Source organism: Herpailurus yagouaroundi, unplaced genomic scaffold (genome assembly GCF_014898765.1).
Source record: "Herpailurus yagouaroundi ecotype Mexico unplaced genomic scaffold, PumYag 247, whole genome shotgun sequence".
Classification (NCBI taxonomy): Eukaryota; Metazoa; Chordata; class Mammalia; order Carnivora; family Felidae; genus Herpailurus; species Herpailurus yagouaroundi.
This window is the reverse complement of record NW_024412464.1, coordinates 101,646-114,298: the sequence shown is the minus strand read 5'-3', so window position 1 is coordinate 114,298 and position 12,653 is coordinate 101,646. Positions and strand designations below refer to the sequence as shown.

The 12,653-nt window shown below is 37.3% G+C and overlaps 1 protein-coding gene across 7 annotated transcripts in view; it reads right to left on the bottom strand.

Moving 5' to 3' along the window:
* CDC27 (cell division cycle 27) overlaps positions 1–12,653 on the bottom strand; it is a 70,020-nt gene that overhangs the window by 51,786 nt on the left and 5,581 nt on the right. For all 7 annotated transcript variants that reach the window (XR_005785980.1, XM_040460045.1, XM_040460047.1 and 4 more), the window contains exon 2: positions 2,359–2,434. Coding sequence is in view for 6 of the 7 variants with exons in the window: in XM_040460045.1 (XP_040315979.1) it covers positions 2,359–2,434 (76 nt within the window). In the remaining variant the exon portion in view is untranslated. The remainder of the gene's footprint in view (positions 1–2,358; positions 2,435–12,653) is intronic.

Genomic DNA, 12,653 nt, shown 5'->3' with positions numbered 1-12,653 from the left:
GTTATTCCCCCACATCTCCCAATTCAACCTCATCTAGATTTCTGGCACTTCTCTGAATCTTATTCACCAATATTCTTCTGTGTTAACTTTCCTATAGTTTACATTTCCTGGTCCATATCTTATCTGTATTTTTAATGTTCTTATCTCTCGTCCTTTCTGGTGACACATGCCTGGCAAATCCCTAAGATCTACTTTCTTATGCTTGCAGTTAGGTTACTAAGCACTTGCTACTAGAGTAAAATCATACAACTGATCAGAAAGGTTCCACTAGCAATTCATACACAAACATACAAAATACACAAAAATAAAGCTCATCTACAACCACAAAAAAAATGGAAACTCTTGGCAAGTAATCCAATGGGAACATACACAGAAAGTACAAAAACTGAATTAAGCAAACAAACACCTGAGTAAAAAGAAGGCAGCACTATTTCTTCTTGGGAAGGCTATCTATAGTAATTTAGAGAATTATATGTTTGCAGGTCAGCATTGATCAAAATCTTTGTGAAATTTCAAAGCAATAGTAAAATAGACATAGAAAAATAAAGGATAAAAAAAGGGGAAAGACTTCTTATGAATGAATTGGAAAGAAAAAAATGATGGGCGATAGGCCTTATGAAATATTAAAATATAAAGTGTTAAAAATGGTATGGGGGTGCCTGGGTGGCTCTGTGGATTGAGTGACAGACTCTTGATTTTGGCTCAGGTCATGATTGCAGGATAGTAGGATCAAGCCCCATGTTGGGCTTCATGCTAAGTGTGGAGCCTACTTGAGATTCTCTCTCTCTACCTCCCTCCCCCCCTCCCCGATTTGCACTCTCTCTCTTTAAAAAAAAAAAAAGGCATGATATTGGATTAAAAACAGAAAATTAACTAATGGAAGAGAGGAGAAATTCTGGAGACAGAACAAAGCGTTTTTTTGTTTTTTTTTTTTAAGTTTATTTATTTATTTTGAGAGACAGAGCAAGCATGAGCAAGGAAGGGGCAGAGAGAGAGGGAGACAGAGAATCCCAAGCAGGCTCCATGCTGTTGTGGAGCCTGACACAGCGCATGACCCCACAAACTGAGAGATCAAGACCTGAGCCAAAACCAAGAGACTGATGCTTAACTGACTGAGCCACCCAGGCACCCCAGAACAAAACATTTTTTAAAAATTTAATATAAAACCAAGTAAAACACCATGCGGGAGGGAAAAAAGCATTGTTTAATATACAATATTGAATAAATTAAGTAATAATACCATGATAAATTCTTTAAAGTTTTTTAACCATCAATAACCACATATTAATTGTAGTTGTAGAAAGATGACTTTTCCACCTACTGAAGCAATAGAAGAAAGTATAAATGATAAAGCAGATGAGGTCAACTACATAAAAATTTTAAACATACCAATAGAATTAAGATTAAAAAGCAACAATCTGGGTCAAATAGACAATAAAGATATACCTCATAGAACCAGGAATAAATTTAAAACAAACACTTGAGAAAATACCCAGAATCCCTTGTAGTTATAAAAATGCAAGACAAAATATTTCATAATTCTCAAGCAAGCAAAAATACATTAAATTGATCAAATCTAATACTGAAAGGATTATGAAGGAAGTCTTATGGTGTTGGTCACACCCCAGATTATTTTACCCTTCTCTCTGCTGGGTTATCAACCGGGGAAAAAGTAATTTGTTGTAGAACTGATCACCGTTTGACTTGTAAGTTCCATTCTAGAATATATAGCCCCACAAAATGACATATAAAAGAAAAAAAAAAGCTGTACCTAATTATCTGTATTAGCATCTTAGAAAGAGAATTACAAGAATTAATGACAGAAACAAAGCATACATAACCAGCACATGTTTATCGAACATTTATTACCATGCCAGAAGGCTGTGCCAAGTGCTTTAAATACATTATCTCATTTCACTCTTCAACGTTCTCAAGCGATTATCGTTAACTGTATTTTATAGATGAGAACTCTGAAATACTCAGACACTGAGTGACTGTCCAAGGTCTACAACTGCATAAGTGACAGGGTGAGGGTTTATACCAAAGCTATAGACTAAATTCATGCTCTTAGCTATAGAATATAGACTCTTTTAACAGAAAACCTAGACAAAAATATCTAAAGATTGGAAAATGATTAAGTAAACCATAGTGTAAAACCTGAAACAACTCTACAGTTATTAAAAGTAGCACATAAGGGAGATAACAGATGCAAGGAAAAGTTTTTATGAACTAGTACCAATCATAAAGAAACAACAAAAGCAAATCCCCAGAATCTTGTTATATTGAAGTCATAGGCAAGGACAGAATTCCATTTATTTTATTCCTTTATTGTTTTATAGAAATGAACAGATTACAAACCTTCTGCATACAGTCGTTCTGCAAGAAAAACTGCATCTCGGTAAGCATAGTGGTTTAGTGCTTGCCATATAGCAGCCTGAAAGTAGAGGGAAAAGAACATAAGTACACAAATACACAGTTTCAAAGTAACGCCTAGCGAGCCTGACATATTGTAATCAAATCAATGACCCTAATTTAAGTAATAAAGCAAAACCTCAATGTCCATAGTGCAAACTCCATGGCATGTTACACAAGGCTCTTCACAGTATGGCTCCTAACATACCTGAATTTACTCACTCAATTCTCCATGGACATTTAGGCCTCTGTGCCTTTTTGTACTTCCTCTTCCCCCACAGAGGAATGGAGGCTCCCTCACATACCTCCTTTTACAAATTGCTCATCCTTACAGACCCAGCTTAATTAACATCTACTTCATGAAGGTTTCCTGGCTGACTCCTAACCTTTTTTTTTTTTTTTTTTTTGGTAAACATTATCTCTTCTAGTGGCGCACTCATATTTTGTTGCAGTTATATGTTTATGGGTCTGCCCACCCCACTAAACTACACTGCTCTAAACTAACAACGGTGGTTTAAACAATTTTTCACGATATGCATGAAATGTCATCCTCCACAAAAACTTCCCCACCTATTTTTTAAAATTTTTATTAAAAATTAAAATAAATAGTCTATTTTAGTGATTGTCCTAGGGTTTACAATACACATTTTTAAATTATCTGAATTTAAATGCAAATAACATTATACAGAGCCACATGTAGTATAAAATCCTTGTAAAAGTACATAATCAATTCTTCTCTTCCACCCCCTGTACTAGGTTTGTCATATATTTCAGTTTTCTATATAAAAGCAAAATATTTGAATACAAATTTTGTTTTAAAAAGTGGTTACTTCTTACAACAATAAAAAAATGAGAAAAATGTAAAAAAAATTAAAAAAAAATTTTTATTTGAGTGTACGTACTAATGAGTTGGGGAGAGGGACATGGGGTTGGGGGGAGAGGGAGGGAGACAGAAAGAGAATCCCAAGCAGCCTCCATGCTCTGACCCAGATCATGAGATCATGACCTGAGGTGAAATCAAGAGTCAGCCACTTAACTGATAGAGCCATCCAGATGCCTCTCCACCTATGACCTTTAAAGCAACCCTATTCTCACCCACCCAAGGAAGCATATTGGGAGACATATGAACAAACTATAATAGCACTAATCTTTAATCTAGGTGAATATATTTTTCTTTTTCTAAAGTTATAAAACATAGCTATAAAGTATATAACAGCTAGAATGACATTTTAATTAATAATAAATGAAAACATTTAGACCCATGTACTCACTATCCAGCTCAAGAAATAGATATTACCAATATATTTGAAGCCCTCTCCCACAGGTGCTCATCAGTCACATAACCTCTCTGAAACCACCACTCTGAATTTTGTTAATCTTCAGGTTTTCTTTACAATTTTTATACATTTGTATGTATGTATCATCCTTAAGCAATGCGACACTTTTCCCGGTTTCTGAATTTTTAAATAAATACAAGCATGTTGTATATATTATGCTATAATTTGCTTTGAAATCCAATATTTAAAAAATTCATTCTCAATCTGTGTAGCTAGAATTCATTCATTTTGATTGCAGAATAAATAATATTTCCATTGTAAAAATACATCAAAATGCATTTTATCTATTTACAGTATATGAACATTTGGGTTATTTCTAGTTTTTTTCCAGTTATAATAATGCTGCAAGGAACATTCTTATATTTATCTCTTAGGGTACCTATTTAAGAATCTCTCCAAATTGGGATATATACTTAAGAATGAAATTATGGGGTTGTTGAGTTCATGTTCATACACAGGTTCATCTTTACTAGGTAATACAAATCATTTTCAAAGTGTGGGTTTAATTTACACTCCTACCAAAAACATATGACTACTCATTATTCCACATCTTTGTCTACACTATGTACTATCAAAAAAATTTTTGTTTATTGACTGATTGATTGTAATCTCTATCCCTCTCTCTATGTGGGGCTTGAACTCATGACCTTGACATTGAGTTGCAGGCTCTAATGATAGTCAGCCAAGTGCCCCCCAATTTCTTATTTTTACCAGTCTGACAGATGTAAAATGCTTATCTAGTGCCTTTAATTTGCATTTCTCTGAATATTAAAATGAGTTCAATGTGTTCAACAGTAATTTATTTCACGTTTATTGGTCTTCTGGCAAATGCCAATTCATGTGTCATTCATTTTTCTGTTAGATGATTTACCTTTTCTTACTATTTTATCCAGAATTTTTGAGAGCATTAAACCAGAGAGGTTTTTTTGTTGTTGTTGAAGTTTTAATGTATCATATAACACTAATTTTAAGTCTGTTATATAAATTATGTATCTGTAAATTATGTGTTTACATATATTTATGTTTTGCCTAGCATTTTTAGGAGCACACCACCATAGGAGTTTCTTTTAATCTTTCTGGGTTTCTTTTTAACTTCTGGTCTATCACAAGATATAAAAGTCACCAATTGATTAAAAAAATCATCAACTCACAAATTGAGATATCTTACAAGTGATCATGATACAACAGTGTTTATTTTTAGCCATGTATACAGCTCATAATTTGTTGAACAGTTTAATAGTTACAATAAAACCAGCATGGTGGGATTACCTAATGAAACCACTAGCGAACACTGTAACAGTAAAGCTAGATTACATTGTAACAAGTGATTAATATGCCTTGGCTATAGTACAATCTCAAATATTTGAATGAAAAAGCAAATGTTTACTAACATTTCTATGAGTATTATTAACTATAATTTTTTATATTCAAAGTCCTAGTAGTAGTTGATGACTTACTTAGCCCAAGGGTGTAGTTTTCTATTTTCTCATGGGGTCTCTGGAGCCTCTTGTTTAAGCTTACTTTCTATACAGTCTAAATTTTTTTTTTTAATTTTTTTTCAACGTTTATTTATTTTTAGGACAGAGAGAGACAGAGCATGAACGGGGGAGGGGCAGAGAGAGAGGGAGACACAGAATCGGAAACAGGCTCCAGGCTCTCAGCCATCAGCCCAGAGCCCGACGCGGGGCTCGAACTCACGGACCGCGAGATCGTGACCTGGCTGAAATCGGACGCTTAACCGACTGCGCCACCCAGGCACGCCAACAGTCTAAATTTTTTAAAGTCTCAGGACTGTCTAATCTGACCATTTCCATCCAGGCACAACGGAAAGGAAAAAGGTGGGAATTTAAATTTAATTCAAATTTAAATTTAATTTAATAATCTATACTATCACAGGCAGCATTTTTCCCTCTAACGTTACCGTTCTTAATCTAGTCATTTCCTACCACTTTGAGAATATCTAAAACTGCTATTCAAAGTGTGGTCCTTGGAGCAACAACACTAATAACTTCTGGAAGTTTTCTGGAAGTGTGGAATCTCAGACCCAATCGTAAACCTACTAAATCAGAATCAGCATTATAACAAGATCCCCGGGTGATTTATATGCGTATTAAAGTTTGAAAAGGACTGATCTAAAAAAGATTTATTCTAATTAAAAATATCCCTGCTCAGCAGATTCCCCAAAGTCAAAGAGGCTGTCTCATCTGTTAATTCAAGATGTTATGAATAAAATACTTTCTAATCCTTCAGGCCATGGCCCTTAGCTTTAAAAGAAAGGCTTGAGTTACTCAAGTTCCAAAACCTCTTGTTTGTAGGTCTTCATGTTCCTTCTTGACCCTTATCCATTTCTTATACCTAATAAAACAGCCTACATATTAATAGAAATGAATCCCAATATCATCTCCTTTCATAATCCACCCAAATTAGTTGCACTACAAAGAAATCTCCCTCTGGTCTAAAACGTACCATCTCATTCTCCCTCAAAGATTTTCAGAAGTAGTCGGCACAACCAAAGGATCTCAACAGTATACATAAAAAAATAAGAGAAATCCTAGAATTTTCAGATACTTATAGACTCTGTACTGAAGATAATTTGCTGTCCCAAAGCCTGACTGACCACCCCTACTCATAATTTCCAGAAGGCAAAGGGGTTCATGCAATTGTAATTTTGCCACACTTCAGTTCTCTGCTGGCTGCCACATATGCTTGTTTCCATATGAATTAATCACACAGTGCCCCTCAATCTCATAGAAAGGAATACTTAAAAACTGAAATATCATACTACACTAAAAAAACTCATTAGCAATTGGAGGGTCCTCTCTATTACTTGGGAAGCAAAATAGATGGGAAGAGAAAAAAGAGAAGGCCGTGAATACCAATGGGATTTGCAAAGGAGCGCTGTTATATCACTGTATGATTCTTCCCCAGTCAGAGCCACCTAAATAAAGAAGATACCAAAGACAAGCTGTGCTGAAACAGCCAGAACCCCCAATAAAAATGTTGCATATTGCTGCTAACAATTCTTCCACGTACCATTAACCAAGGATCTGAGGTTCCTGCTCCTTATTACTCCTTGACTTTATTTCTGGTAACATTTGCCTGTGATGGGTATCAACAACAGCCTCAGCTATTTAGAGTACAAAGGTAGACTATGATTGTGTGAGGAAATTTTTTTTTTTTTTTTTACTGATTCCAGCATGACTTACTATGACTGAAAACCAATGGTGGGGGAGGAGGGTAGTGGTGTCTTTTTTAACTTTTCTGAACCGGAGAGTTCTAGTACTCATTCATTCAATAAATACTCATTGAGTACCAATTATGTGCCAGGCACTGAAGCCTCTATCTACAGCAATTAACAGATAGTTTCTGTTCTCATGGAGTACCTTTTAGAGCTACTCCTGTCTAGATCAGCGGCTACCAATCCTTGCTTGACAATGCTCTACCTCAAACCCACTGCATCACAATCCCTGGAAGCTGGGACTGAGTTTAGATGTCTTTATTTTGAAACCTTTTCACTGGTAAGCATTCAGGCTCAGAATCATTCTTCTACTTTTCTAGATAAGTAGCTCTCCTTCCTTTTACAGAACCCTCTTGTGTAAAAACTTATAAAAGCTATGGACCTCTTTTCCAGAAAAAAGCACATGTACATATATATACAGAAAATCTGTGTACAATGTTAGGGGTTCACAGAAATCCTGGTTCATTAAGTATCACTGGTCCAGCTGATGAGAGACAGTATTAGAGCCTGATACATCATAGGTTTCAATAAATAGTTGTAGAATTGAATTAAATACTTAAAAGGAAGGAGAAGACAAGTTACTGAGCTAGAAAGGTACTTTCCTCCGCACATACCAGGGTCCTCCACCAGGGGCACCGCTGCAGCCAGGAGTAGGAGAGGTGCTCCTTGTAGTTTGAAACGCAAAACAACTTTATCACACAAGGTCAAGGATGTTGGGTTGAGTGTAGATGAAATAATGAATGTATTGGTAAATCAATCTGGGTACATTATCGATTTAAGTAATTCGAATGGGCTGGTTAGTGTCTAACCATCATTTATAGAACTGCACCTAAAGAACAGTATCTAGAATCTTTCCCCTCTTTTCTAGTCCCATTCTGTTAACAATCTTCTTTCAACCCTTAGCTTCTACGTGGTCTTCCTGCCTGTAAGCTGTAGGTAATCCATTCTGTCCCAGAGTTACATTCTTCAAACATAAATATCATCACTGCTAAACGATGATAGCTCTCGAGAGACCTGGGTTCAAATCCATGTTCCGTGACTTATTAGTTCCGTGTCTTGGGCAAGTAACAATGTCTCAAGTCTCTTGTTTTAAAACATAAGAGTCCATAATGGTTAATATGTACATAATGTTACATAAAGTACATAATGGCTCCTAGTACATACCTAATAATTACTCAAATTTTAGCCGTGCCATCAACATTATCATCGTGTCTTCCTCCCTAATCAAAGCTTTCTAATGTGTTTTTAAAAGTTTCTTTATTTAAGCAATCTGTATACCCAACTTGGGAGTTCAAACCCATGACCCCAAGATCAAGAGCCACATGCTCTACCGACTGAGCCAGCCAGGCACCCCTGTGCTTTTGATTTTTTTTTTTTTTTTTTAATCAAACAATTGAGAAGGTGAACCTTCCAACAAAAATAGGTGGCACTGGCAAGGAGTGAATATAAGAGCAGGTTTTAAACATGCTACAGGCTCTCTGCTATCTGGCCTACATCTCTGTACTATGACACAGAAAGGACATACGTAAAAGGTAATGTGACAAACTACGAGTGTTTTCCTCAGAGAACTTCAACATTTGCACGGTGGAAGAACTCAAAAAAACGTCATTCAGAAAACAACAGGCTAGGGGCGCCTGGGTGGCGCAGTCGGTTAAGCGTCCGACTTCAGCCAGGTCACGATCTCGCGGGTCACGAGCCCCGCGTCGGGCTCTGGGCTGATGGCTCAGAGCCTGGAGCCTGCTTCTGATTCTGTGTCTCCCTCTCTCTCTGTCCCTCCCCCGTTCATGCTCTGTCTCTCTCTGTCCCAAAAATTTAAAAAAAAAAAAAAAAAAGAAAAGAAAACAACAGGCTAAAGGGTGTTCAAATCTAATTTGATTCAATTATTTCTTGACTGTTTAACCTCCAGCTTCAATCCATGGCCGATGAAACCTAACTCTAACCCTCTGACACTTTCTAATCAAGATATCCAAGTCACTTCTCTGACCTTCAGTTTTAATCATCTGTAAAATAAGTACAAAAAACACTACCTTTTTTGTTTTTTTTAATTTTTTAACGTTTATTTATTTTTGAGACAGAGAGAGACAGAGCATGAACAGGGGAGGGTCAGAGAGAGGGAGACACAGAATCCGAAACAGGCTCCAGGCTCTGAGTGTCAGCACAGAGCCCGACGCGGGGCTCGAACTCACAGACTGCGAGATCATGACCTGAGCCAAAGTCGGCCGCTTAACCGACTGAGCCACCCAGGCGCCCCCAAAAAACACTACCTTTGAGATAAATCTAGCCACAGTACTTGGCTGAATTCTAAACCTCCATAAGAACTTATCTGTCCCTCTGGTGTTCTACCAGACCATCCCATGACCTAGGGTTCTGGAACCGTGCATATAGGTATATGTCAAAATGATATTTAAATTAGGCAACTGCAATGGTGATGAAAGGAAGAAACTCAATGAAACATTTACTTTCTAAGGCAGACCTGTCCCCCCCCCCTTTTTTTAAGTTTATTTTGAGAGAGTGTGTGTGCAAGTGGAGGGGCAGAAAGAGGGAAAGAGAGAATCTCAAGCAGGCTCCACACCCACCATGCATGGAGTTGATGTGCAGGGCTTGATTCCATGACCATGAGATCATGATCTGAGCCGACACCAAGAGTTGGACACTCAACCGACTGAGCCACCTAGGCGCCCCCCACCATTACTTTTAATAGTGTCTTATTTGTCTTCCCTGAATTCTTTCCCACCCTGTGATCCATTTTCTCTCTGTGAGCTTTTCACAAATCAGATCTGATCATATTATCCTCTCACTTAAGATCTTTCTCTGGCTTCTCATTGTCCTTAATGACAAAAATGCAAACCACCAAACCAGGGAGGATGGTATAGTCCGTGCTTACCTCTCCAATTCCTCTTGTATCATGTTTTCTTACGCTGTGTTAGGACAATGGCTTTCTTTCAACTCCTCAAACCTACCATGTTACCTTCCTGCCACAGGCCCTTTAAACATATACATAGTTCACTTTACCTGGTACCTTCCTCCAAACTATGCATATTCGAGTCATTCTTTGGACTTCTTTCTCAGGAAACACTTTTTTGGGGGAGCTCTGATGAGGTCAGGCATTCCTATTACACACTCTTATAGCACTATGTACCTTTCCTTTGTAATATTTCTCACTGCTGTAATTTTACATAAATAAGTAATGTCTTCCTCACTATAAACTGCAGAAAGGTAGAGACTACTTCTGGTTTTGCTCATTATTAGATTCCCAGCATCTATTATGTACTTTTTTTTTTAATTTTTTTTAACGTTTTTTTATTTATTTTTGGGACAGAGAGAGACAGAGCATGAACGGGGGAGGGGCAGAGAGAGAGGGAGACACAGAATCGGAAACAGGCTCCAGGCTCTGAGCCATCAGCCCAGAGCCCGACGCGGGGCTCGAACTCACGGACCGCGAGATCGTGACCTGGCTGAAGTCGGACGCTTAACCGACTGCGCCACCCAGGCGCCCCTCTATTATGTACTTTTTAAGCAAGGGCTTAACTAATGGATGTTGAATGAATAAACAACTGATCTTTGATTTCTGCCAGTCCTCCTACTGGTAGTATCTTATGTTAGTCTTAGCTTTAAGTTTCTCTGTATTCATATACAGTTGACCCTTGAACAGCATGGGTTTGAACTGCACGGGTCCACTTACATGTGGATTTTTTTCAATAAATACAATATACTACTAAAAATGTATCTTCTCTTCCTTATGATTTTCTTGGTAACATTTTCTTTTCTCTAGCTCACTGCACTATAAGAACACGTATATAATATGTATACAAACTATGTGTTAATCAACTGTTTATGTTATTGGCAAGGCTTCTAGGCAACAGTAGGCTGAGGGTAGCTAAGTTTTTGAGGAGTCAAAAGTTATGTTCGGATTTTTCCACTACATAGGGGTCAGTGCCCCTAACTCCTGCCTTGTTCAAGGGTCAACTGTAAGTCCAATAGGTAAGAATCTCTGGAAATCTCTACTGAAAGAAACTCTGTGGCACACAATTATTATTTTGTGATACAAATAATTACCACCTAATTACTCTTTTTACAAAATATGGAGATTTCCTAAGAACCAACTTGTTTAATTTTGTTGTAAATGAAAGAACATGGAGAGTAGAAACGATATACTCAGGATTAATTTTGGAGGCATGTGTTCAAATTTGTGTGCCAGCACTTCCAAGAGTGTGACTTGGAAGCCTCAATCTCCTCATCTGGAAAACAGAGCTCTATTTCTTAGATTGTGTGGATTAAATGACATGATACATATACAGTGCTCCTAGTATACGGACTAGCACATAGTAGACACTAAAAACCTCCTCCTTTCCTGTCTTCCAATATAAACAAACTCAATAAAGACACAGTTTCCATTATTATAACATCTCCCAACATATCTGCTACAATTGCTTATTTTGTTAATATATAAGCCACAAAAGACCCAAATGATTCACCAGCTAACTCAGTAGTACTGATCACCAGGAAAATTTGACACACATATGGCCATATACTATGGCCATAAAGTCCTGGAACTTTGCTTTTTTTTCCTGTCTTGTCAATATTAAATGAACAAGAGAAAAAGTATCATAATCAAGGATTCTATCCATTTCTGATATAAAATCAAGCTTTGCTCAGAAGAATATAATTTTTTATTACCAATTCTTTTAAAAAAATTTTTTTAATGTTTATTTTGAGAGAGCGCGCAAGCGAGCAAGCTGGAGAGGGACAAAAAGAGAGGGAGACACAGAATCCGAAGACAGGCTCCCGGCACTGAGCTAGCTGTCAGCATAGAGCCCAACACGGGGCTTGAACTCACGAACAGTGAGATCATGACCTGAGCCGAAGTTGGACGCTTAACCGACTGAGCCACCCAAGCGCCCCTGTTACCAATTAAGAGGGTGAGAAAGTGATAGTAAAGGCAGCCAACTCAAACTCTGATATACCCCATAAAATTTGCCACTTGGAGAATCCCACATATCACCACTCTGCTCAAGCACCTCTAAGTTCCTCAGTGATGGTGTCTCTTTGGTAGGAAATAGGGAGGAAATGGGCTATTTTCTAAGGCACTACAGATTAGGAGCTTATGAAGAGCAGGGCTAAGATCAGCCCCCTGGCTAGTCATCTACTTTGGCCCAACTGCTGGTGTGGACCTGTCCCCAAAAGAATATCATTCTGTGCATCATCTCAGGACTTCTACAAATTAAAGCCAGATGGATGAATGCTGCTAACAGGGAGACAAACAGCAACACCACACCCATCCTCAAAAAAAAAAAAAAAAAAAAAAGTTTAAAAGAGAATTCCTACTGAATTCTAGGTTAGTCCTAGGTTAGGACCTACGTTAGTCCTAGGTTAGTCCTAGGTTAGTCCTTTCCTAATTTAAAAGAGGAATCAACAGCACAAAATGGCAAAATTCTTTCCTTGCTTGTTCTTAAACATAATATTTTTAAAAATATAAACAAACCTCTGTAACTGTACAACTAATTCAGACCTAAATGTGACCACATAAATTATTTTGTTTTATTCTTGTTTTTGTCAAAAAAGAAGATAGCTGCCTTTTTTTTTTTGAACCATAAAAGAAATGGATAATAAAAGATTCAGACAATATAAGGAGGTATAACGGGAAAAAAAAATCACTGTGGAATTTT